Source organism: Propithecus coquereli, unplaced genomic scaffold (assembly GCF_000956105.1).
Source record: "Propithecus coquereli isolate 6110/MARCELLA unplaced genomic scaffold, Pcoq_1.0 Scaffold10, whole genome shotgun sequence".
NCBI lineage: Eukaryota > Metazoa > Chordata > Mammalia > Primates > Indriidae > Propithecus > Propithecus coquereli.
In genome coordinates, this window is record NW_012133858.1 from 20,127,732 (window position 1) to 20,152,398 (window position 24,667).

A 24,667-nucleotide genomic window follows, 5' to 3' on the forward strand; every position below is an offset into this window, starting at 1 on the left:
AAGAATGGCCCTGTCAGATTTGGCACATTCTTTATGATGTGGGTTTGAGTTTTCAGAAATGTTCTCTGATGAAGTAGGAACAGAGGTCCTTTCTTTCCAAATGAAAATTGGGTTGGGCCTCTTTGCTTCTTCCATTCAGCAGTGGTCTGTGGGCCACCGGCCATGTGACAGGCACAGTACCATGCCTTGGGGCTGCAGAGATGAGTGTCACATGGTGCTTGCTCTTCAGGGACAATATTGTCTCAGGAGCAGAGAAAGTGGGCATGGCAGTGCCTAGCTGGCAGCGGAATGATTTGCAGAACTCTGAAAAGCTACACGCCTGCAACCAACTCCTCTGATGGGCAGCATCACTTTTTTTAGGCTAGGCCATGTGTTTCCCAAAGCACTCTGCTAAAATGCAGATTTCTCACCTGGGATATTAGCGGGTATTAATGGCAGAGTAGGGTCCTTAGTGGAAGGGACACAGGACAGGCAAATTTTTACACAGGAGATGTAAGAGGAAGAAATCCCCAACCCCTCCCCACATCTGAGAGAAATGACTCTTAGGGGTTACTAGTGACCTAATCACTCCATCCATCTTCCTCCGCCGTTGTCATGTGCTCTCAGCAGCATTGGACAAGCTTCTCAGTGGTGTCAGGCAGATGGGGGTATGTGTGAGGGGAGAGAGTAGTGTAGGAGCTACAAGAGAAGGAAAGGTTTGTTAGAGCAATGGGTGGGTGGTTCTGCCCTTTTCAGTATTTTGCCTAGTGGTAATCCTGAGTCAAACTTAATGCTGGCACTTGTTAGGGGAATGAACTTGAAACAGCTGACCTTGGTTGAATCCTGCCTGCCTTCCTTTTTTACTGCACAAGCAATATGATCTTGGGCAACTCACTTAACCTGTTGGGGCTTCAGTTACCTCCTCTATAAAGTGGAGATAAGATATCTCCCACTCTAGATTATTTAGATGATAGACAAATGTGCAGCATCAAGTACAGTGTGTGGCCCTTCGCAGATACTCAGGAAATGGTAGCTAATTCTGTTGTCTTTCCATCGAGAGAACATATTGGTGAATGTTAATCTGTCCACATTGCTGTGATTGTCTGACCTTCCAGGCCATCGAAAACTTTGCCTTGACATTGAAGGCCACTGCCCAAATGCTGCAGACGTTTGGGGCCTGCCTGGCCTCGACAGAGCTGCCCAGAGGCGTGCTATCCACCGAAGACCTTCTCATGTCCCACATAAGGCAGCGGGACAAGCTGCAGGTGAGTGGTCTGTGGCCTCTCATGGCTAGCCTCTGTGCCAGCAGGTGGGTCTGCCTCTTGGAGAGAGCCAGGAGCAGAATTAAAAGTTAAGCCCTCTTCTTTCTTCTCCAGTGACTTGGCAGCTACTGACCATATTAAACCTTCCAGATAGGCAGTTTGTGGAGAGAAAAGTCTCTTGAGATGGGGTGGTGCCTATGGGAAGCAACCCAGGGAAGGGAAATTCCTTCCAGGTGTGTGCTGGTGGGATGAGGCGTGTGAGCACAATGTCAAGGGCTGCACTCCTGTGATCCTGCTCAGGACAGAGCAAGACACAATGTGTTGAAGTTGCAGGCAGAGGGGTTGGCTTTTGAAGTACAAGCTCTACAGCAGTTGTAAAGTTTTGAGGCAGACTTATAAACTGACTTATTGCTTCACATTCTCAGGGTTGTGTCTTTTTATTCAGGGACTAGTTTGAGAAAAAGAACTATGGAAGTCTGCTCTGAACTGGGCTTAGGGATAGGTGCCTATTAAATGATTAATAAAAGCATGTTAGAACCTGCTGAGAGCAGAGCTTGGCAGGTTCCTTCAATCCTGCAGCAAAGGGGAGCATCCCTGGGGCTGCTCACTGGACGCATGTCAGCACCTTTCTGCCTTGAGAAGCACAGACAGACGGAATCCATTATTTCACAGAATACCAGTTTCAGTAGGGCAGCAAACCCAAAAGTGGACAGTCGGGGTATGTGTCCTTGCTGCATGGAACTTGGGAAGAGCTGAACTGTTTTATCTGGGACCCAAAATTCGCAAAAATGCTTTGCTAGATGGCATTTGTTCACTTATTCAACATGTATGAGTATTTACCATCACGTGCCAGGAAAACCAGGAGTGCAACCTCAAGAACAGGTAATCCAGTTAGGTGGGTCTCAGAATCTAGTAGTTGAGGCAAATTAAATTTTCCATGTGCCAAGGAGCATTGTTAAATTCTGTCTTTAAGTAGGTTGTTATCCAAAAAGCGTTCCAAATACATGCCCAAGATTACTCTGAGTAATCAAACAATCTGGACTGAAATTGTGAAATCCTGCCAACATCCTGGAAATTTTCCCTGAAAATGTCTCTGAGAAGCTTGACCTTTTCGTTTCCAAACATATTGGCCGGGCTCATCCCTCCTGATTCCTGGGAGGCACAGGTTGCAGAGAGCAGGATCTGGGTGCCTGTGTGAAGTCTGCTACAAAGGGGTTTGCGGTTGCAAAGGCCAAAAGGTTGTCACTGGCCAGTAGGAGTAGTTTGCAGAGCAGTCTCTTAGTACCAGCGAGCATGCTGGAAGGATGCCTAGCAGGGCAGGGCCTGTGAGACTACGCTCAGTGCCCAGGCTCGTGAACACGGTGCATTCTCTGCCTCAGTCCAGGAAGGGTTTGGAGAGGGTGCGGAGCAGAAGCACAAGATGGCAATGTGCCCAGTCAGAAAGGTCTCTGGGGAAAAGGGTAAAAATTTAGGGTTTTAGACAGGAACACATATCTGGGACATGGAAATCAGCCATCAGGCCCTGCCCTATATGTGCAGTGAGGGTGCCTCAGGAAAAGCAAATGAGTGAGTGTATAATTTCTATGATTTCTGCATAGGCAGAGTTCTACAGAGGACCAGGGGCAGGAAAGAGCCAGTCTCCAAGATGGAGGAAGAGCATTTTCTTATGCGTGGAAACCATCTATTCTCAGAGTTAAAACAAGCAACTCTGGACAAAGAAAGCTAAAACTTGTCTCACATTTTAAAGTAGAGAAACTTTGTACATCCACATAATTTGAAGTATTATTTGACATTTATAAGAAGGAATTTTACAATCTAAATATTATATCTCAATTTGGTGAAACATTCCTATCTAACCTGTAAGACGAGTGAAAAGAGTTTAGGAGTTTCCATTTAATCAGCCTTTTAGTAAGAAAATAAATGCAATCTTGCATAAACTAAACTGCGTGCTTGCATTTATATTCCAGGCTGCCCTAAAATCATGGAGAAGACCTATAACTATTTTACGATAAAAATTCTCAAAACAATTTGTCCAAGTGTTTACCTTGATTAAAAATATTATGTGTATTTGGATTAAAATATTATTCTGTCTTTATTTTCAAAATAATATTATCATCCTTTTAAAGACAATACAAAGGGTTTTGTAAGGCCTTTTTTAAGTACTAATTATTGGCCTAAGACAAATTTGATTTTTTTTTTTCCTGTAACTTGTCAAGAATATCAAAATCATTAAACTAGGGTCACATTTATCCTTTTTCTCATTCAAAGATACCCTAAAGAGAGAAATGATTTAAATTAGAAAAAAAGGAATACTGTTTAAACTTTTATTAACAACAGTAGGTTTTTTTTTTGTGGTTATTTATATATATTTTCCTCATATTAGTGTTTTATTTACCTTTTAATCAAAGGTTCTACATGTAATTGAATAATTTCTTTTCCATGGTAGGTACTTTTTCCAAGTGAAAAACCAGTATAAGATTCGTTCCTCAGAATAGTGAGCTTTTTAATCTATTTAAATATCTATAAAAGTTACAGCATATGGTTTACTGTTTTCTCCCAGCCTGGAGAATTTTTTTTTTCCTAAATAGCACAGCATTATGAGATTTGGCTTGATTTCTTGATTTCCTTTCTCCTGGGGATCCTTATCTTATCTTATCTTATCTCCATATAAGCACCTGGCTGCCTCTACAACCAATCAAAATAGTAGATTCTTGGAATTGGAGAGTTTTTACAGCCTCACTTGCTAATTCCCTATGGAGTTGTTAACTATGTTCAAAATTATCTTCCAATAGAATCTCTTCTTTAGGCCACCCTGATATATCAAACCATCTGTTTACACAGAAAAAAAAATCTGAAAACATTTACAGAATAACCTTATCAAACACTTTAGCAAACCAATGACATTAAAGAAAGCTCTTCTCTAGAAACATAAATTCCTTCCCCTCAGGCTGAGCCACAGTTTGGATCTTAATGTATTCTTACAGTCAAAGAGTACTCTCAACTTCAATATGTGTTATTGTCTGTCTAATCAGATTGTGGGCACTTGGGTATCATGTTAAGATTTGAAGCCTTGGCCGGGCACGGTGGCTCACACCTGTAATCCTAGCACTCTGGGAGGCCAAGGAGGGTCACTTGAGGTCAGCAGTTCGAGCCCAGCCTGAGCAAGAGTGAAACCCTGTGTCTACTAAAAATAGAAAAAATTAGCTGGGTGTGGTGGCACGTGCCTGTAGTCTCAGCTATTTGGGGAGGCTGAGGCAGGAGGATGGCTTGAGCCCAGGAGTTTGGGGCTGCTGTGAGCTAGGCTGACACCACGGCACTCTAGCTGGGGCGACAGAATGAGACTCTCTCTCAAAAAAAAAAAAAAAAAAAGTTGAAGCCTTATTTTCTCTGTGATTACACTGTCTCATTTGAGGGACAGAAAGGAAGTGTGTGTACTGTGCACACAACCAGCGTCAGCCTCCTCTGGGAGATGTTAGTTCCTGGTGAATGAGACAAGCAGACAGGCACCTCTGTCTCTTTTGTCAATTAGATCCTTCTTCGGGGGGTAGGGGGGGCTTGATTTTCTGAGGCTGTGTTTTGGGTGCTTTCTCCGTTTACAGGTAGTTCCCACCCTGCCACAGCAGGACCCTGGCTGCACAAAGAAAGGAAACTCTCCGAAAGGAAGCATGAGCTTATACACATGTTCCGGAAGAAGTGCCCTGAGCTCCTCCTCCAGCCTGAGTGCTGGCCATAAAAAAATTAAATACCCCAAATGATTAAGGATATTTTCTTTCCATGGAAACCGAAACTCTGTTTTGGGGCTGGGCAACTTACCTTTACCCCTTCCAAGCACCGTAGTTCCTCCATCTTTTCCTCTGTGTTTATGGCACATTTTTGTAATCTTACTCAAGCTGACCATGCAGTTCAGTCCCAAAGCAGTAACCAGGTCACTGTTTTTGCTTGTATTTTTTTAACAGTGTGAAGGGGATACACAGTGCATGACATCACTTATGAAGATTCACCTTCCCTGTCCCACACACGTTCCTCACGCTCTGCAGCTCTTTGAGTGTACCCCTCTTCCTAGCTTCTCCTCCAATGCCTCCTTCTGCCCTGGCAACGAACCTCTTCTCTTTCAGCTTCTCTACCTTTCTTCCCAACTCTGCGCCACAAGAGTGCATATAGATAGATAGACAGGTAATGCCAGAATCCTGCTGGAAGCCCAGGAGCAGTTAAGAACTGAGTGGGGAAAGCCAGGATCCTCTTCGGTGGGTGGGAGGAGGGAAAGGCTAAGGACATTTGACTCATAAGTACATCTTTACCGTCATGTCGGATTTGTCTTTATTCATCTGCGACCTGATTTCTTTTAGACTATTTCTTTTAGACTATAATTAATTTATCCAACCTACAAATATTTAACGAGCATTGATGAGATAAGAAGAAATGAGGGCTGACACATGAGAGTGGAAAAGAAGGGGTATATCCAATTCCCGGGCACGAGTGCCAGCCAAATAGCTGACTTGCAGCATTACCTGGAGTGGACAGAGCTAGAGGGGGTGTCCAGAGAACTCTGAGAGGCTATCTCAGAGACGTCAAGTCTATCATCAGCCACATTCAGGGACAAGTTTGAGGCTCGGTATGGACAATGCAACCTTCTGGGGGAAATTCTGGAGAGGGATGGGAGACAGGAAACAAAGGCATAAGGCTGAGAGGGCCCAGGACTACTGTATGAACAGAGTGGGGAAGTGTAAAACACTTTCCACAGGGAATGAGCTTTAAGCTGTGTGAAGGCTGTAGAGGTGGGTGGGCATAGAGGAAGACATTCAGTGTTCATAGTTCATTCAGTGTGCATAGAAATGATCTTTTGATTAAATCTTGCTCAAGGGCATACAAAACCAGCATCCTGTGACCCAGGAACCAAACCTAGAATTCCTAAGGATTTAGAAGGAAATAGACTTCCCCAGTTACAAAGCACTAAGTCCCCATGTTAAAAGAGCAGAATATAGTTGCCTTGGAAGTATAAACCTTTCCATGTCAAACTGAAATTGCTGTCTATCTCTGCCACACTTTAATAATTGAACAGGGCTGCAGTTGGTTGGCTTGTGGAAGGAGCCATGGTCAACTAACAATTATTACATTATTATTGCTTGGCAGTTTCTAGCACTTGACATTCAATATCTGTCATTTTCTTGTTTCTGGTCACTATCTCAGACTAGAACCAGATTTTATTACTAATAACTAGTTTTGCTTTTAGTTTACAACAGCAGCTTGAGATACACAAAAAATAGATGTTACTTTTTGGAGAGGAAAAGTGGACAGGCTAGGGAACAAAAGACTTTCTTTTTTCTAGTATATACCCTTTTGTCTATTTTCTTTTTTTTTTATTTCATCCTCCTCCCTTGCTGGCACCTTTTGTCTATTTTGAATTTTGTATCATGTATATGTATTAACTATTAAAGGCAAGTTAATTGATTAATTTTTTAAAGTTGCATCTTGACTTCATTAGCATTTAATTTCTTAAAAAAATATATACTAATCTACCATTCTCCTCACCCCAAATCTACCAAGAATTTGTTTTTGCTAATTCCTTCTAAGAGAGACTATATTTTTCTTTCTCTAGGATGAGCTGAAATTGCTTGGAAGGCAGGGGGCCACATTGCTGTCATGCATCCAAGAACCAGCTGTCATAAATCCCAGCAGCAAACTCAATCCCAATGAACTTGAGAATGTAGTTACCATGGAAAGGTGAGTGAGTGAAGTGGAATCTGCAATTTCAGGAGAGAATATGTAGTCCTAGATGTTGTGGAACAACCAAAAACAGATTGTAACAGCTACTATTGGGTCTTGGTAGGGCCAAGAAAGAATAATATTTGCAACAACAAAGGAAAAAATATCATGTCCGTCTGGCATCCACCTACAGATATCTTTTTATGAGAATTCCATTCCCTCCTCTTATATGTATATAATATGCTCCCATCCCAGTATTTCAAGGGATATGGTAGTATTTATCGAGTTTCATTTCCAAATAATAGTGTGGCTTGGTGCTGTGCTTTACACACATGTAGTCTTGGGTGGAAAAAAGAAGGCACAAAGGTAAGGTCACCTGGGGCACAAGCGCAGCAGCTGTATCTGAAAGGAAGCTTCTGCCTGAACTGCGGGTGTCCTGATTGGAAAATGGAAGGTGTGGGGACCCGCTGAACCATTAGAAAGGCATAGGTGACAGAGACTTTCATATAAGGAGGTTGCCACAATTAATAACAATGACTGAAAACACAGGTGTTACATATACATAGGCCTGTATAGATGCCTGCCGAAATAAATGCTAATGTAATATCACTTTCTCATTCTTCCTTGAAAGACTGTTAGTTCAATTGGATGAAACAGAAAAAGCCTTTAGTCAATTTTGGTCTGAACATCACCTGAAGCTTAACCAATGCCTACAACTACAGCACTTTGAGCACAATTTTTGTAAGGTATCGTTTTCTTGTTTAATATAACTTTCTTTTCTGGCACATTGACTTCTGGTTTTCTCTTCCCCCTCAAAATCTTTGATGTTGGATTCCCCTCTTATCCCTAAACTGGCTTCTTCCTCATGTCCTTGTGCTTCTTCACAGAACTCCCTCCTGAAGCCCCCTTCTCACTTTTTCAGTGGAGTAGCAATGTTCTAGAACCCCATTTTCCTGTTGTTATGCATGGCATTTTGGTGATGGTTTATCTTTCTTTTTGATTGTTAAGCTGTTGAATATACCTCTCATCTTCCACCTACATGTGTCTTTGCACCCCCAGCCTAATCTGAAAGTTAATGGGCTTTAAAAAAAAAAAAAGACATATATAGATAAACATACAAGTCCTGAATCCTTTTTGGATTTTTGAGTTTTCTTAAAGTGTAACAAACCTATACCTCCAGATAAGTGCCAGCTGGTTTACTGCTGGACTGTACTAATGTGTCTTGTAGGTGAAGCTTGCCCTGGACAATTTGCTGGATGAGCAAGCAGAGTTTACAGGCATTGGAGGCAGTGTGATGCATGTGGAGCAACTGCTTAAGGAACACAAAACACTGGAGGAAAAAGGCCAGGTTTGTTTTTTGACATTTTTGTGTACTGGGAAGGAAGTCATATTGTCCAATCATTATTACTGTTGGAAAGTTACTAAAGGACACAGGAATGCCCAATCCTGCCCTTCAATCACCCTACCCCAACCCCAGGTCCCCAAGGAGATGTGCCCATTAACCATGACTATTAACTATAACAAATAATGCCAGGATCTCAGCGTTCTGTTGAAGCTGCCAGAGAATGCAGTTAAGGTTGGAGGCTCCAGTGGGGTGAGGACTCTGGGCCAGCCCTGCCCACTCATGGGGTCAGCAGCCCAGTGAGAAGGTCACAATGGGTATATTGCCCACCAGATCAATTATCTCAGAGTCTCACCAATCAGCTTAGAGATCCTCCCTGGGACCTGATGGTGTGGTGGGGCCTGGTTGGTGGTAAGAAGAGAAACTTTTAAAAGAGAAAAACAGAGGAAAAAAAAGCCCAAAACAACTAGTTTTGTGCCTGGAGCAAGACGGTTAGACAGGGCAAAATTGGTCCACATTAGTTCTGTTACTACAAGGAATTGGCAAACCTTTCTCCTTTCTCATGCCCCAGGAGGTGTAAAAATGAAACTTTTAAGGAGATGTAGTTTACAATTCTCATACCAGAATTAAATAGTTTCCCAGATTTACACACAAGTCGGCACTTTGAAGTGATTCTATTTTAAGTTCTTGCAAAGTTGGTTTATTACAAATTAAGAAAACGAGGTTACTTCTTCCCAGAGAAGTTCCTTTCTGCTTTTTAAAAATTAGGTTCTCTATGTTTTTGTCTTTTGGGGACCAAGTTCCTTGTGGTTAGCACTTCCTTTCTAAGCTAATCTCAAGGCATGTTTCCCAGATGACAATTTAGTAGTACTAGAGATTTGCTTTTTGAAGTGTGACCCTCTGGCCAGCAGCATAGATGGCACCTGAGTCAGAGCTTGTTAGAAATATAGAATCTCAGGACCCACCTTAGAAGCAGAATCTGCATTTTAATAAGATCCCCAGGTGATTATATACATTACAGTTGGAGACATACCTGCACTAAAAGGTACAAAACAAATGTAAACCAAGACCACACTGCTTTAACAGCTATCAGTTGCAGATTCTGAGCTGGAGGTACTTCTGCACATGCATGAACACACGAACCCAACTGTGCACCCAGATCCTCACTCAGGAATCTCTTTCTTCCCTGGTGAGCACTCTTGCTATTATCAGTGATCATCTGACAGTTAAACTAGTGCTGAAGACACATGAGTCATCAGAAACATTTATCCAACAATTGAAAAATTGAATGATGACTATATGTCTAGATTCACCAAGACAGCCCCAATTTTATGTACTTTTATTTTTTCAAAAGAATTCCTTATTAAATATAGATACTGTGTATTTTTGCTTGTATAGATTCATATGTTAAGGAAAAAATGCCTCATCAATAAAAATGCCCTCATATATACACAAAAGTGCCTACTGACCTATCAGTAGGTATTCCTGGTTCTGTGGACATGGTGGTGAACCAGACAGTCAAGACCCTGCTCTCATGGAGCTTACCTTCTACTGGAGAGAGACAGTTTATTAAAAAGCAATAAAATAATTAATAACATTAGATAGTGACCAGTGACATAAAGAAAAAAACAGGATGTAATAGGAAGTGGCTTGGGGTGCTACTTTAGCAAAAGTGGTCAGGAAAGGCCTCTCTGAGAGGGTGACCTTTGATCTGAGATCTGTGTAGTTATGCAAAGATTTGGGGAAATAGCATCAAGGCAGAGGAATCTGCAAGTGCAAAGCTCTTAAAGTGGGAATGAGGTTGGTGAGTTCAAGGAAAATTGCTGGAGCACAGGGAGCCGGGAAGAGATGAGGTAGGAGAGATGCTCAGAGGCCAGGTGGTCACGTTGGGCCCCAGAGATCTTTGGGGAGAATTTGGATTTTATTCTCTATAGAACAGAAAGCCAGGAAAGGAGCTCTGGGTTGTGTTTTGAATAGTGGTGATGGGTCCTGCATCACATTCTCTTCTGCCCACCTCCTTGAACTTGTGGTCCTTTAATGGATACTTTAAAAATTGCTGGCCAGAGCTAGGGATGGAACCTATGGTCATGGGACATAGGAATGCCCTGTGAACCCATGACTCATCTTTCATGGGCAAAATTCTTGAACCAGCTGGACTAGCCCACTGCAAATGATCTGCAGCACCCAAGCAGATTGGTTTTGTTTATCCTGTGCCTTGCTTATAGTTTTAAAACTTACTTTCTAAAGGATACAGTACACCTATTCCTCTGCCTTTGGGTGAACCAAACAAAGCTATCTTATCTTAACTGAGACCTTTTTCAATATGTCTTCTCTCAAATTCCCAAGGGGCATTGTTTCTTCAGATGATTCGGGCTTGGTTAGTCTTTCCATTTGTCCTTGAAGTATTAGAGGAACAAAGTGGTGTCTGGCCATAATCCACCAGATATCTGCTTGGGGTTTGTCCTATACTCGGCACTCAGTGGTCAGCTTCCTTCTCAGCATAGCCACACACTGGTTCTGGGTTGCTGCCAGCTTCCTTATTCTGTGCAATGATATCATCCTCACAGGCAACCTGGGAGCCCACTCGCTAACCAGACTCCTGTCACGTGGTAATTGGGCCTGTTCTTTCTCTTGTTCTAGTTTGACGGTTTAGCAATCTTTTGAACACTCCTTCCTGATTCTGAGAAACAATGGCTTCAACCAGTTATAAAAGGTCCTCCACAAAAGCAGACTTTGCTGTAGGGTTTTGGCTGTGAAGCATGCTGAGATCTTTGGTGATGGGAACAGACCTGGACATGGTCAGGGAACCAACCTGATTTCAGCCTTGACCTGTCCTCCCAAGGTTACTATGTCCAGGAAGGAACCCAGGCCATTAACATCCTAAGGGTGTGTGTGTGTGAAATTTTCAAACACAGTGAAGCAGATAGACTAGTATAATGAACTCCCATGCGTCCACCCTCAATTTCAGCAACCATTAACTTTTGGCCTTTCTTGTTTTACCTTGCCCACCTCCCCATACATACCTCCCATTCCTGTGGCATTGTCTGTAGGTTCGTTCTTGATTCCCTGATACAGTAGCATCCCCCTCTTTCTTACCATTTTGTTCCACAGTAGACACTCTCTTTCATCTGTCATAGCAGTAGAATCCTTGGGGGAAAATAAGCTATTATCACAATAGAAATTTCTGAATTACATGTTGCAACTTGACTATCTAGTCTTAAATTTTCAGCATCTGAAAGATGCCAGATGGCCTTGTGGTTAGATATTTCAGTCATTTTTTCCTCATTATTTCTTTTTTACTTTGGATGTTTTGTTGACTATTTATTTTGAGCAGGAACTATATAAACTGAAAAACAAGCTGCAATTTAGAGGTAGGTAATTTCCTTTGTAGGCACCAGAAGGATTTCATAGCAATGCAGGGAGGTTAGCTGGGCTGGGAGGTGACAAGAACACAGGTTGTGCAGTCAGACAGAGCTGGATTCAAATTTTGGCTCTACCAGCTACCACCTGTATGATTCCAGTCAAGTTTCTAAGCCTTTCTGAATATGGTCCCTCATCTGTAAATCGAGGATAATAATTCCTACCTCACAGAGTCCCTATGCAGATTAAATGAATTAGACGCATGGTAAGGACTTAGTGTCTGAAACATGGTTGGACTTCAGTACTCAGAAGCTGTTATTATTGCCCATTCGTTTCTGTAACAGTGATGTTCTAGCCACGCAGTGGCTGAATCAGGGTTGATTCTAAGTTGTCTTTATGGATCTTTTCTCCAGATCCGTTTTGACCTGTTACATCTTTCCTCTAACATCTCAAATGTTTAAATACAGTTCTGCAGGGTGAGAGACTGATGCCAAATGAAGGTCAGGCCATGATCCCCATGGGACGATTTCGAAGTATCCTGTGGGGAATTTGCCTGGACCCAGACAACTCTGTGTTATTCTTAATAAATTAGCTGAACTTGAAAAAAAAATGTCAACAGAGACTTTCTTGCCAGATTTTCATGTTTCTATATTTTACTAATGTCAGGGAAGTTTGAGCCACCAAATGAGGTCTCTGAGCTCAGGCAGAACAAGCACAGTCTTTTTCTCTGTGTATGTTGGTCAGAGCCAGATTCTGGAGCCAGACTGCCCGGGTTTGAAGCCTGGCTCTTCTTTTTCCTCTGTGGGTCACCTTGGGCCATTGTGCCTCCATTTCCATTTGTAAAACAGTACCTGTATCAAAGGGCTTATTGTAAGTAAAAGAAATAATGAATGCCAAGCATTCAGAACAGTGCCCAGCACAGAGTAAGCTGTCGGTACACATTAGCTATTATTGCTGTCACACAGGGAGTAGAGTGAGTTCTGTGCTACAGAACATCTCCTGGGTTCAGTCTGCAGGGACTGAGCAGTGCTAGGAAGGTTCTCTCACTCTCTTTTCATTTATTCTGCAAATACTTACTGAACTTCTACCATGCCGAGTACTGTTCTAAGTTCTGAGGACACACCAGTGAACAAAACAGTCAAAATTCACTACCCAAGGAATTAGCATTCTAATCTCCTTTCAAGGGTGGTGACCAGTGTATCCAAGCCTTTGCCCTTGAGAACAAATGCACTGGGTATTTATCCCTGTGTTCTTTTAACTAGCCACTGCTGGATTTGTGTCACTTGATTTCTGTATCGTTATTCCTTTTGTTTTACACAATGATCATTTATTCTTAAGTACCTAAGATGGGCCGTGTCCTGTTTTAAGTTGAATAAGTGCTGGTCCTTGTCCACAAGGGTCTATAGCATAGTGCAGACAGTAGACAAGTGGTCACACACGCAGCAAAAGCAGGTGCTCTGATCATGAGAAGCACAGAGGCAGTTTTTTGGAGAAGGAGAACTCTGAACGGTGATTTAGGTAGAGTTGACCCCAGAGGAGTGTGGGTGCAGTGGGGGATGGGGGGCAGGAGGAAAGGATGAGGCTTTCTAGGTGGAGAAGTCATGGAGGCCTGAAGCTGCATGAATATTTGGGGAACTACAAATGGGTCCTCAATACGGTTGCAGCAGAGAATGGAGTGAGGGAAGTAGAGGAGGAGGAGGTACACTAGCAGCAGTCCCCAACCTTTTTGGCATCAGGGACCAGTTTCACGGAAGACAATTTTTCCACAGATGGTGGGGGTTGGGGGGGTGGCGGTGGAACTCTGCAGCCTGGGCTGGGGACCGCAGCACTAAGGGATGCGCTACGTGATGAAAGGCTCTGTGTACATTGCTTAGGAGTTTAAACTTTCTCCTGAAGACCTTGGGCAGCCAGGAAGGCATTTGGAGCTTGGGAGTGACATAGACATGATAAGACATGTTGGAATTGCTGCTTTGTCAACAGTCCGGAGCATGATTTGAAGGAGAGCCTGAAGGAAGGCAAGGAGGCCTTTTGAAATGTGGCAGTCATCTGTGTTGACCTAAGGTCCATGTTGCCTCACACAATTCCAGCCAAGCAGACCACTGCAGCATCTAGCTCACTGGTTCATTTGGTTCATTTATTCATTTTGTTGATCAAATATTTATTGGATGCCTACTTTGTGCTCTCATGGAGCTTACATTTTGATGGGAGTGGTGGAGGAGGGAGGGATCATACAGTAAACAGAGAAGATGGATTTCAGGTAGAGATAAGTGCTATTTAAAACTTAAAACAAAGTGAGAGAGGGGGTCTGGGTGGGTGGGTTGCGGGGAGTGACTTCAGATACAGAGTCAGGGAGACTACGTGAGGAAGTGACCTAGGAGCTTAGCTATTAATGATGCAGAGAGGAGCATTTCAGAGAAGGGCCCTGAGACAGGAACTAGTTATGACTTGTTTAAGCCACATCTCTCACCTGGATTACTGCAATAGCCCCCTAGCTAGTCTCCTGGCTTTTCCTCTTGCTCTGCCATTCTTGACACTGCAGCTGGAGCAGTCCTTTCCAAAACCTGAGTGAGATCCCCTCCTTAGAACCCTCCAGTGACTTCCCACATCACCGCGGGTACAGTCACAGTGCTTATGGTGGCCGCCAGGCCCTCCCCGTCGATCACCCTCTTTCCCTTCTGATCATGTCTTCTACCCCTTTCCTGCTAGTTCCCTCTGCTCCAGCCACACTGGTCTCCTTCCTGCCATCTGTACTTGTCACACATGCCCGCCCCTCATGCCAGGCCCTGCACAGCTTGTCCCTCACTTCAGGGCTTGGCTCCTGTGTTGAGGGCTCCCAAGACCATGCACAGATTTGAAGATTTACTAGGAGGACTCCTAGGACTCTGCAGGTAGCTGCATTCAGAGTTATGATCTATTAGGGCGAAACGATACTAAGCAAAATCAGCAAAGGGAAAAGGCACAGGGGGCGAAGTCTGGAGGAAACAGGCACAAGCTTCTAAGAGTCCTGTCCCAGTGGAGTCACACAGGGCATAAGTCATTCCCCCATCTGTACGTTGTGACAACACATGTGACATGCTGTCTACCAGGAAAGCTTGTCAGCTAGTGCCCAGAGTTGGCAGCTGGTCATGTAGGCAGCCTCTGCCTGGTAGGTACCAAAATCCCAGACTCCGGAAGGAAAGCAGGTACTCACCATAAACCACATTATTTGCACAAACAGTTTAGGCACAGTGAACTGTTCATATCAGAGAATGGTAGGAACCCTCCCCAAATCTAAGTTCCCGGATGCCAACAAAAGGCTTTTCTAGGGATAGCAGTCTCAGGCTTTCTATGTTAAGTGTTTTCTCTAAGCTCAGGAAGCACCTTTTCATTGAGACCTTCTCTCACCATCTGATTTAAAATAGTAGCTCCCCCACCAGACTCTATTTTTCTCCATAGCACTTGTCACTATCTAAGATACTGTATGATCTATGTATTTAATGGTTTATTGTCCGTGTCTCCCGTTAAAATGTAAGCTTCATGAGGACAGGAATTTTGGCCTGCCTTGTTTATCAACAAACCCAGCAGCTGGGGCAGTGTCTAGTACACAGTAGGTCCTCAGTAATATGTGAAGGATGAATGAGTGAATTCTTAAAAACAGGAAGACAGGACACATGTGGTTAGAACAGAGTGAGCTGTGCAGAAAGAGGTAGGAAATGCAGTTGAGCAGACAGACAGCCCACGTGGGCCTTGGGAAGGGGCCTAGACAAGCATATTTCTTAAGTGTCATGACTGCCACTGAGTTGCCCAGATCAGATCTTTACCAGTTGCTCAACTTCAGCTCATCCTCCCAACTGTCCTCAGTGCCAAATGTCTGTCTCTCTTCCTTTTCCTTTAGTTAATAGGGGGATTCTGAGTCTCTTATTATGTGCATTATAGCACTCCGTGATTTCCTGGCTTGTTAACACTATATCTTCAGTGTCTAGCCCAGAACTTAACAAATATTTGAATGAATGACTACTTTTCTTCAGAGTGCAGATGACCCTGGACTAGGCTCAACTTCCCGGGGAGCCAGAACCACCACAGACCTTTCTCAGGCTCCCCAGCTAAGACTTAGGTCAGCATCTCCCTAGCCTCCCTCCAGGTTTGGAGCACACAGTGCCAGGCAGTTATCAGCCTCAGGATGCCCTGACTTCTGATGCTTGGCTGTGGATGTTCATTTCACAGGAGCCCTTGGAAAAGGCCCAGCTGCTTGCACTAGTTGGGGACCAGCTCATCCAAAGCCACCATTATGCAGTGGACTCCATCAGGCCCAGGTGTGTGGAGCTCAGGCACCTCTGTGATGACTTCATCAATGAAAACAAGAAAAAATATGACATTTTAGGAAAGTCCTTGGAGTTGCATAGACAGCTAGACAAGGTGAGCAAAACAAAACCGTGAATAGGATGTCTGCAAGATTTTCTGTAAAGCAGTTTTAATTATAGTTGTCCTCCCTGCCTCACATCATTGCTGAAAGGATCAAGTACTTTATGAGAAAAAGTGCTCTAAAGCCACTAAAAATTGCAGATTCCAGGTCATAGAGTTATTGAAGGTAAAAAAAAAAAATGCCCCAGCCATCCCACCACACCCCATTAAATTTTATTTATTTATTTATTTCAGGGTATTATGAGGGTACAAACATTTTGGTTACATTTTATGTCTTTGCCTCACCTAAGCGGGGTTAGAGGTGTGCCCTTCCCCTCTACAATGCTCACCGTGTCCTTTAGTTGTGGGTTTACCCCTCTATCCCCCTAATCCCTGGAGAATATTACTGCCCTGTGAGCACCATAGTGTTAATCAGTTAGTGCCAGTTTGATGACACCCCATTAAAATTAACGTAAGTTCATTTCCCTCTCTGTGGAACCAGACTTGAAGAGTTTCTTTTGGCCTGCCCCGGGGCACACTTCTTGATTCCCTTTCAGGTGTACGGAGAAACAAGCACTATATTTGCAGAGTGCTTCTCTCATATAAAGGCAAGGGATTGTGAATCCTTTTGGAGAAGGTTAGGTCATAATGACCACTATAACCCCCTGCCATTTATTGAGCACCTTCTCTGTTCCAATCAGGTGAAAAATTACATCATCTATTTGATCCTCAAGATAACCTAGGAGGAACGTATTAATGGCCTCATTGTACAGAGGCAGAAACTGATACTCAGCATGGTTATGTCAGTGGGTCTCAAAATTTAGTATATGAGAATCACCTAGTGAGCCGGTAATAATTGCAGATTCCCTGATGCCACCCAGAGACTCAGATTCAGTGGTCTGAGATGATGCCCAGGAATCAGTATTTTAGTAAAGTGCCCAAGTGATTCTGGTGCAGGTGGTGCAGCGACAGCACTGAGAAATCCTGGGATAAATGACTGCCTACGACCACACATGGCTTAACTAGCAGAAGCCAGATTTGAAATCAGGACTTCCAGAATCCAAACCCAGAGCTTCTTAGGCTAGACAGCAAGGCTTCACAGAGAGAGGGGTGTGCAGACCCTCATGCCCTTTGGAGGTGGCCTCTGTTCCCAGTCAGCAGGAGCAGTGACTTCTGGAGCCTTCCCTGTCAGCTGTTCCCAGGCAGCATGTGGCTGATGGCTGTGAGTCAGCGTGCTCCATTCCCACAGCTGTTTCTGCCATGGCTGTGGGCACTCGCCCAGGCTGTTTACGTCAGCCCATTGCCAAAGGGATTTTAATGTCAATGAAATACAGTTGTTCCAGAAGCAAGTGGCTCAGAAGAGGCTGGTGCACAGCCTGCTGTGTGTGCTGAGCTCGCTGCAGGGTCAGCAGCTGTTTTCCTAACTCCATTTCTGCTCCAGAGATAATAGCCTGGCATGTGTGTGTGTGAGAATGCAAGTAGCCATCGTAACTCTGTAGAAGACCACAGCGTAATGTTTTCTACAGATCTAGGCATGATGTTGAAAGAGAGTTTTCACAGTATATATCAAAACATGGTTTCATATTATTTTGAAAATTAAAAATGTAGGAAACGGGGAAAACTTTACTCATGGACACCTACACATCTACTACCACCATCCCTACACAGTGGTAATTGTTTATTTTGAAATATTTTTATTATTTTTTATTATTCTAAATATACATATTCAATTTGGATAATTTAAGAAAAAAATAAAGGCAAACATTTAAGTTGCTTGTAATTTTTCCACTTACGGATAACTGCTTTGGAGTGTTATTAATACTTTTTGATTGTTTTTTCTATGCAGTTATTTTACATTGCTTTTGAGATCACATGGTAAACAGAAATGCAGATGTATTTGTACTGGAAGCTTCTTTTCATATAAATATCCAAGTAGCATGAGGGCGCCCTGTCTTTCTTTTCAGGTGCCTCAGTGGAGTTCGGAAAAGCAAAGAAAATAAGTATTTTATAAAGTTGAATTATTAGAATTCATAACCTATCTGATTTCATCCCAGCATCTATAAAATTTGAGTATTGCTGTGCTGAATTACAAAGCTTTGCATTCTTGGATGCTTCATTACTAAAGATGAATGCCAATAAATCCGAATATGGATTACTTGGGAATCCAAAGAGGAAAGTAGTGTTTTTGTTAAAAGGGACATTTCCTCCCCCAGGAAATGCAGGGGCCAGGTTTAATGCATCACTAATCACCCTGTGTTCTGGTAACCAATTAGGGTGCAAGACAAATGGCCTGGCAGGTAAACCCAAAAAGCCATTGATTACATTTCTGTATGGTTAGATCAGCCTTAGAAATCTTTAACTCTCTCCTGGAGATGTAGCAATTACTGTTAGTGGAAAAGAGAAGAATGTTTATGTGATTCATTATACTGAGTGAGTGACTTCCCTGACAAGTGGACAGATGTAAAATGGGCTTGGACTTGTCCACCTCACAGTTTTATTTGCAAAGGTTAGACTCCTAAGCTTTATGCTGTCTCATGACAATTTCCCATTGTCTCAGAATCCTTGTAACCCCCTTATGAGCTCAGATCTCCTGAGAATTGTGGTGGCTCTGAGTTGTGGTCAGCCTAAGCATATACTTTCTCTCTTCAAAAGGTCAGCCAGTGGTGTGAGGCGGGAATCTACCTCTTGGCTTCCCAGGCTGTAGACAAATGCCAGTCTCGAGAGGGAGTTGACACTGCCTTGAACGACATTGAGACATTCATGGGCACAGCCAAGGAGTACCAGTTGCCTTGCCCCAAGGAGTTTTATAACCAGTTTGAGTTGATACTCACCCAAGATGTAGAGGTAATGTTTCTGGGTTATTTTGATCCTGTGGTTGGGAAAGGGATGGGGACGGAGGGGAACTTTGTCTGTTGCCTAAAAAAGTCCATGCAGGATATACTAAGCAGGCTGTATTGAGTGCTAACCAGTTCTGGAGCCCTCAGATGGCCTCTTAGACTCCTGTCCTGAATGTCTTGGCAAACTGACCCTTCGTGGTCTGATTCAAATATTACCTTCAGTCAGTCATTTCTCTATAAACACTCATGGGCATTTCTGATATATCATTCACTGTTCTGAGTGCTGAGGACATAGTGATGAGCAGAAATAGGCATGTTTCCATCCCTCGTGGAGCTTACAGTTAACTGGGAGAGGCTGGTGTTAATAAAAGAATCACACAAAAGTATGTTGCAAGCTGAGATAAGTGCTCTCAAGGAAGGATTCAGTCCCACTGGGCATGTGACAGAGGAACTTGACCTGGACTGGATCCGAAGAGGCTCCTGGGAAGAGTCCCTTGAGGCAAGGCCTAGAGAGTGAGTAGAGAAGATGGGGGAGCCTTTCCAGACAGAAGGAACAGCATGTGCAAAGGCTTTAAGGCTAGGAGGAGTCTGGCACAGTTGAGAACCAAAAGGACAAGGTGGCCATTGTCTAGAGAGCAAGAGGAGGGTGTGTTGGGTGAGATTAGAGAGCGGCAGATGAGATGGGGTTTTGTGGGCCACATTAAGGAGTTTGGTCTTTATTCTAAGAGCAGTGGGAAGCCATTGAAGGTTTTAAGCAGGGGAATAACTTGATTGGATTTGCATTTTGAGAAGAGCATTCTTCCATGAAGCCAGCAGGGTTACAGATGGATCTGGGATCCACATCACCTTGTATGTGCCTCTGTTTTCAGAGCTTCTTTACCTCTTTTGAGTAATAGACCCTATTATGAATGTGATCCACATATTTTCAGGGCTCCACACACTCAAAGTGATTGAAAGAAGTTTGATTTAGGCACTGTTTACAAAGATACGGGCAAGAGTTGGGGGACACAGCAAGGGATGGTGAAGCACCCTGGGGCTAGCAAGAAACAGGGAGAAGTTACTACTCCCAAACCTGAAGGGCCAAGGGGAACCCAGGCAGAGCTGAAGCTGTGATTGTACAAGAGGGCAGCTGGAGGAACTGCGGCCTTGGGTGGAAGAATGCAGGCACTGGTAGAAAAATATATACCATATATACCCCTACTGTTCTCGCTTCCTCTTTCTGACTTCCTGGTGGTGCTTCCCATTGGCCAAAGCCAAATAAAAGCCTGTGAGCTCATCCAATGGAATTCACAGTAGTCAGCTTCCTGGGGCACAGAGCAGGCCAGAGAAGATGCAGGCGAGGAACAAACAGGGACCATCCAGCATGCATAACATTTTATAAGTGATTTTAGGGGGTACTTTCAAGTCCGTCCATGGACCCAGGCCAAGAACCTTTGATCTAATGTGACACATATCAACCTGTATTCTAGTTGTTTATTTTTAATATCTGTCTTACTTATTACACAGGGAGCTCATTAAGGGTAGGGTCTTTGCTTCATCCATCTCTGTGTCCCTGTGCCTAGCCTGTGCCTGATGTCCAATCCATACTTTGCTGAACAAGTGGGCAGGCAGGATGGCTGCGTGGGCAGAGGGCGGTGGGGGCAGCTGGATGTGGAGCTTTACCTTACTTAGTACTATTCTTTCCCTGACTGCTCCCAGTGAGTTTTGGTCATGAGGTATGAGCTCAAGGTGGGGTGGGGAGTGGGCAGGCCACCTTTCCCCAGCATGGGACTCTTCCATTTTCCTGTACAAGGGGCAAAGAGAAGGCCCATCTGGTGTACATGCTACACTGCCAACACAGTATCGGTGGCCCCAAGTTAAATCCCTAAGGCAGAACAGTCTCAACCCAGCTTTAACTGCATTAGCTGATCAAATAAGTGTAACAGGTCTACCAGGCGGATGTGTGGCTGCAGCTGCAGTTCTGACTGGCTTCAGCAAACTTCCCCACCACACCACCCACCAGAAAATGAATACAAATTAATAAACCACCTCTGAGAAACAGAGAGAAATGTGGGTGAAGAGAAGGATTGGAAGAAGAAGAATAAATAAATAAATAAAAGCCCATCATTTCTTTTTTTGGTTTGGAGTAAAATTCTAGGTTATAAGATGTAAATATCCTCTTGTGTCAGAGAGTGAGATTTGTGCACTGGTGAGTAATAACGTTGTTGTCAACATTGGCACTCTGTACGTACAGAAATACTCCTAGTTACATGTTGGGTTGGTATAGACAGATGTATTTCCTTACTTTGACAGTTGAGGAGGCATAGAAGCAACAAAACCACAGTGTCAGTGGGCACACCCAGCACCAAGATCTTGTTTTCTGACATCATTCTCCAAGAAACAAAGCCAGGGCTCCTTCAAGAAATGGCCGCTTCTGGGACTGGGGCAGGAAATATACAAGATGATCCTGGATCATCTTATAGTGCCAAAGAGTAAGGAGGTGCTTAAAAAAAAACAACACACTACAATTAAGGGGCATAGGACACACTGAAAGCACTCCCCATGGCCAATGCTGGAATAATTTAAGCAACAAAACTAATAAAATATTATGGTATTTAATTACAAGCCAAAGCATAAAATATCTATTTTATCTATGAATCCATACTGATATAAATAAATGATGGAATAAATAAATAAATGAGGGGAGAGGAAACTGATCTCTCATGCAGAAGAATCCTACATTATTTATACAGATACTCTGCCCTCAGGGACGAGTAGCATAACTTCACTACTCCTTAAGTGTGAACTGCACATAGTGAATTACTTCCAAAGAGTATGAAAACAAATAAAATGAAAGAAAAGAGTAACCTTATGGTGGAGAAACCTAACAAATATCACCTTACCCAGGTGATCCAGGTCAACATCAACTGTGATAAATCATGGAGATAGAATGTACCCATGACATGATGTGATGAAAATGGCAATTTACCTCTGTGGGTTTCCTCCCCAAAACCCACAGCCCCAGTCTAATCATGAGAAAAGCATTAGGCAAATCCCAGTTAGAGACATTCTACAAAATGCCTGACCAGTACTCCTCAAAATAGTCAAGATCATTAATAACAAGGGAAATGTGAAAAACTGTCACAGCCAATGGGGGCCTAAGAAGATGTGACAGCTAAACATAATGTGGTATCTTGGTGTGGTGGTGGTGGGGAATCTAAAGTATCAACTCTATTTAATTACGATGTGTCAATATTGGTTCATTAATTGTAACAAATGTACCCTACTGTACTTACCATAATGTAAGATGCTAATAATAGAGAAAACTGGGTATGAGGTATATGGGACTCTGTATTACTCTGTAATTTTGCCATAGATCTAAAACTACTCTAAAAATAAAATTTATTTTTAAAAAATTGGTATTCTATGTCTAAAAATGGAATCTGTTACATTGGAGACACAGGGGCTATCAAAACTGCGTCAGAAATTAGACTGTTGTTCTTATAGCAGCCACCCTGTCACTGCCAGAGACTCCTAAAGTGCTTTTTCTTAACACATTGCTATTTTGCCACCCTCTTGGTGCTGCTGTTTTGGTTTCTCTTCCTCGTTCACTTTCACTGCCTAGTCCAGAGAGTGAAACGATCTCAGCAGCAAACAGCAAAATACAATTCTTCAAATATTCCCTGGGTGCCCAGTTTGTGCCAGGTATGCTGTGCTCTTTTCTGGGAATAAAATAGTGAAAGTCACAGTCCTTGAAATCAATAGGCAGGTGCTGGCAGTTTAGTGGAAGATAAAACACATCCCCAGTCACTGCTTGTTGGTCTGAAAGCACACAGAATAGAAGGGACGGTGGGGCCCACAGGGGAGGCAGTGGTCAGCTTGGCCTGAGAAGGCCAAGGTATTCCACATAGGAGAAAAATACCTAAATTTCGTCTGGAAGATTCAGTAAGAGTTTTTCAGGGAAACAAAGTCAGGGGGAGGGAACCTCAGTAGAAGGAACAGAAGGTGCAGAGACAATGAGGCTGGGCACAGAAGGGCATCTGGGGAACTGCCCCAGCTGGAGAACAGGGGTCTGGGGGGAAATAGATGCTGACAGGGAAGAGCCTAGTGCTCCAGGACCAGGAGTCTGGACTTTATCCTGACACAGAGGGGAGCCCCTGAAGGGCTTTTAAAACTGGGAAGTTATATGATCAGATACACATTTTAGAAAGATAATTTTGATTGTAGTAAGAAGAATGAATTTCCAGGTAGAAAGAAGAAAGGGGGAAATGCAGTTGTTTTTTGGTTTTGTTTTTTTTTTGAGACAGAGTCTTACTCTGTTGCCTGGGCTAGAGTGCCCTGGCGTCAGCCTAGCTCACAACAACCTCAAACTCCTGGGCTCAAGCGATCCTCCTGCCTCAGCCTCCCAGGTAGCTGGGACTATAGGCACGTGCCACCGTGCCCGGCTAATTTTTTCTATTTTTAGTTGTTTGGCCAATTTCTTTCTATTTTTAGTAGAGATGGGGGTCTCACTCTTGCTCAGGCTGGTCTCGAACTCCTGAGCCCAAACGATCCGCCCGCCTCGGCCTCCCAGAGTGCTAGGATTACAGGTGTGAGCCACCGCGCCTGGCCAAGAAATGCAGTTGTTAATCTTGCATGAACTTCCCTATTATCTGATTTAGGAATTTAGGGCTTCTTCTGACTGACTCACCACTGCCAGGGTGTACCTGGGATCTTGAGGGGAAATGGCAAAGGTGATCCGAGTCCTGTCTAGTCCAAGTACTGAGTCATTGAGCTCTGGCATGGCCGTTGACCTCACACCAGGGCTGTCCACTGTACATCACCAATTTCACAATCATTCATTCAGCCAGATTTCTTGATCTTTGCGCAGCAACTGACATCCATGTCTCAGATTCCTCAAGCTCATCACCAGGCCAGAAGGGCAGGAGTTGCTGATTGCCAAATGTTGTCATCGTCCCCCAAGGAGTACAGATTGACATTGTCCTCATGCTGATGTGAAGGAGCTTGGTTTCTTTGGGGACTTGGACTCACAGCTGTGGTATCAGAACCTTTAGTAAATTGTACAACTTAACTTCCTGACACCAGAGAGTACTTTCTCTGAAGAGTCCCTTTCAATGCAGACCCTGAGCTTAGTCTAGACAAGGGATCAGCAAACTGTAGCCTTGTGGGCCAAAGTTGCTTGCCACCTGTTTTCGTAAATAAAGTTTTATCAGAACACAGCCACACTCATCATCTATGGATTATATATGGCTGCTTTGATGTTACAACAGCAGAGTTCAGTAGTTGTGACAGAGGCCAGATGGTGTACAAAGCCTAAAATATTTACTATTTGGTCTTTTACAGAAAAAGTTTGCTGACTTTTTGTCTAGACCAGCACTGACCAATAGAAATATAATGCAAGCCACATATGTAATTTAAGATTTTCTAGTAGCCACATTTTAAAAAGTAGAAGGAAACAGGTAAAATCAATTTTAATAATGCTTTATTTAACCTATATGTCCAAAAATATTATTTCAATGTACAAGCAATATAAAAATTATTAATGAAATATTTTACATTCTTTTTTCAAGTAGAGTCTTCAAAATCCACTATGTATTTTACACTTACAGCACATCTCAATTCAGACTAGCCACATTCCAAAGAGTCACCAGCCACATGTCGCTGTCACTGCAGCAGTTGCTGCATTGGACAGTGCAGGTCTATAGTCTGAGACCCTCTGAAGAGTGAGACCAGCCCCAGATCTTGGTCCAGAGGCCAGCCTTCATAGGTCTTCAGGCTGTGGGGGAACAGTTGTTCTACAGCTGACATTCCTGTGCTATGGAAGC

General features: G+C 43.4%; 1 protein-coding gene across 1 annotated transcript in view; it reads left to right on the forward strand.

Annotated features, from left to right (window-relative positions):
* Positions 1 to 24,667, forward strand: part of MCF2L2 (MCF.2 cell line derived transforming sequence-like 2) — a 207,854-nt gene that overhangs the window by 89,160 nt on the left and 94,027 nt on the right. Inside the window, exons 7-12 of the mRNA XM_012640066.1 lie at positions 1,095 to 1,244; positions 6,838 to 6,962; positions 7,576 to 7,690; positions 8,173 to 8,292; positions 15,850 to 16,041; positions 18,679 to 18,870. Of these exons, the coding sequence (XP_012495520.1) occupies positions 1,095 to 1,244; positions 6,838 to 6,962; positions 7,576 to 7,690; positions 8,173 to 8,292; positions 15,850 to 16,041; positions 18,679 to 18,870 (894 nt within the window). The remainder of the gene's footprint in view (positions 1 to 1,094; positions 1,245 to 6,837; positions 6,963 to 7,575; positions 7,691 to 8,172; positions 8,293 to 15,849; positions 16,042 to 18,678; positions 18,871 to 24,667) is intronic.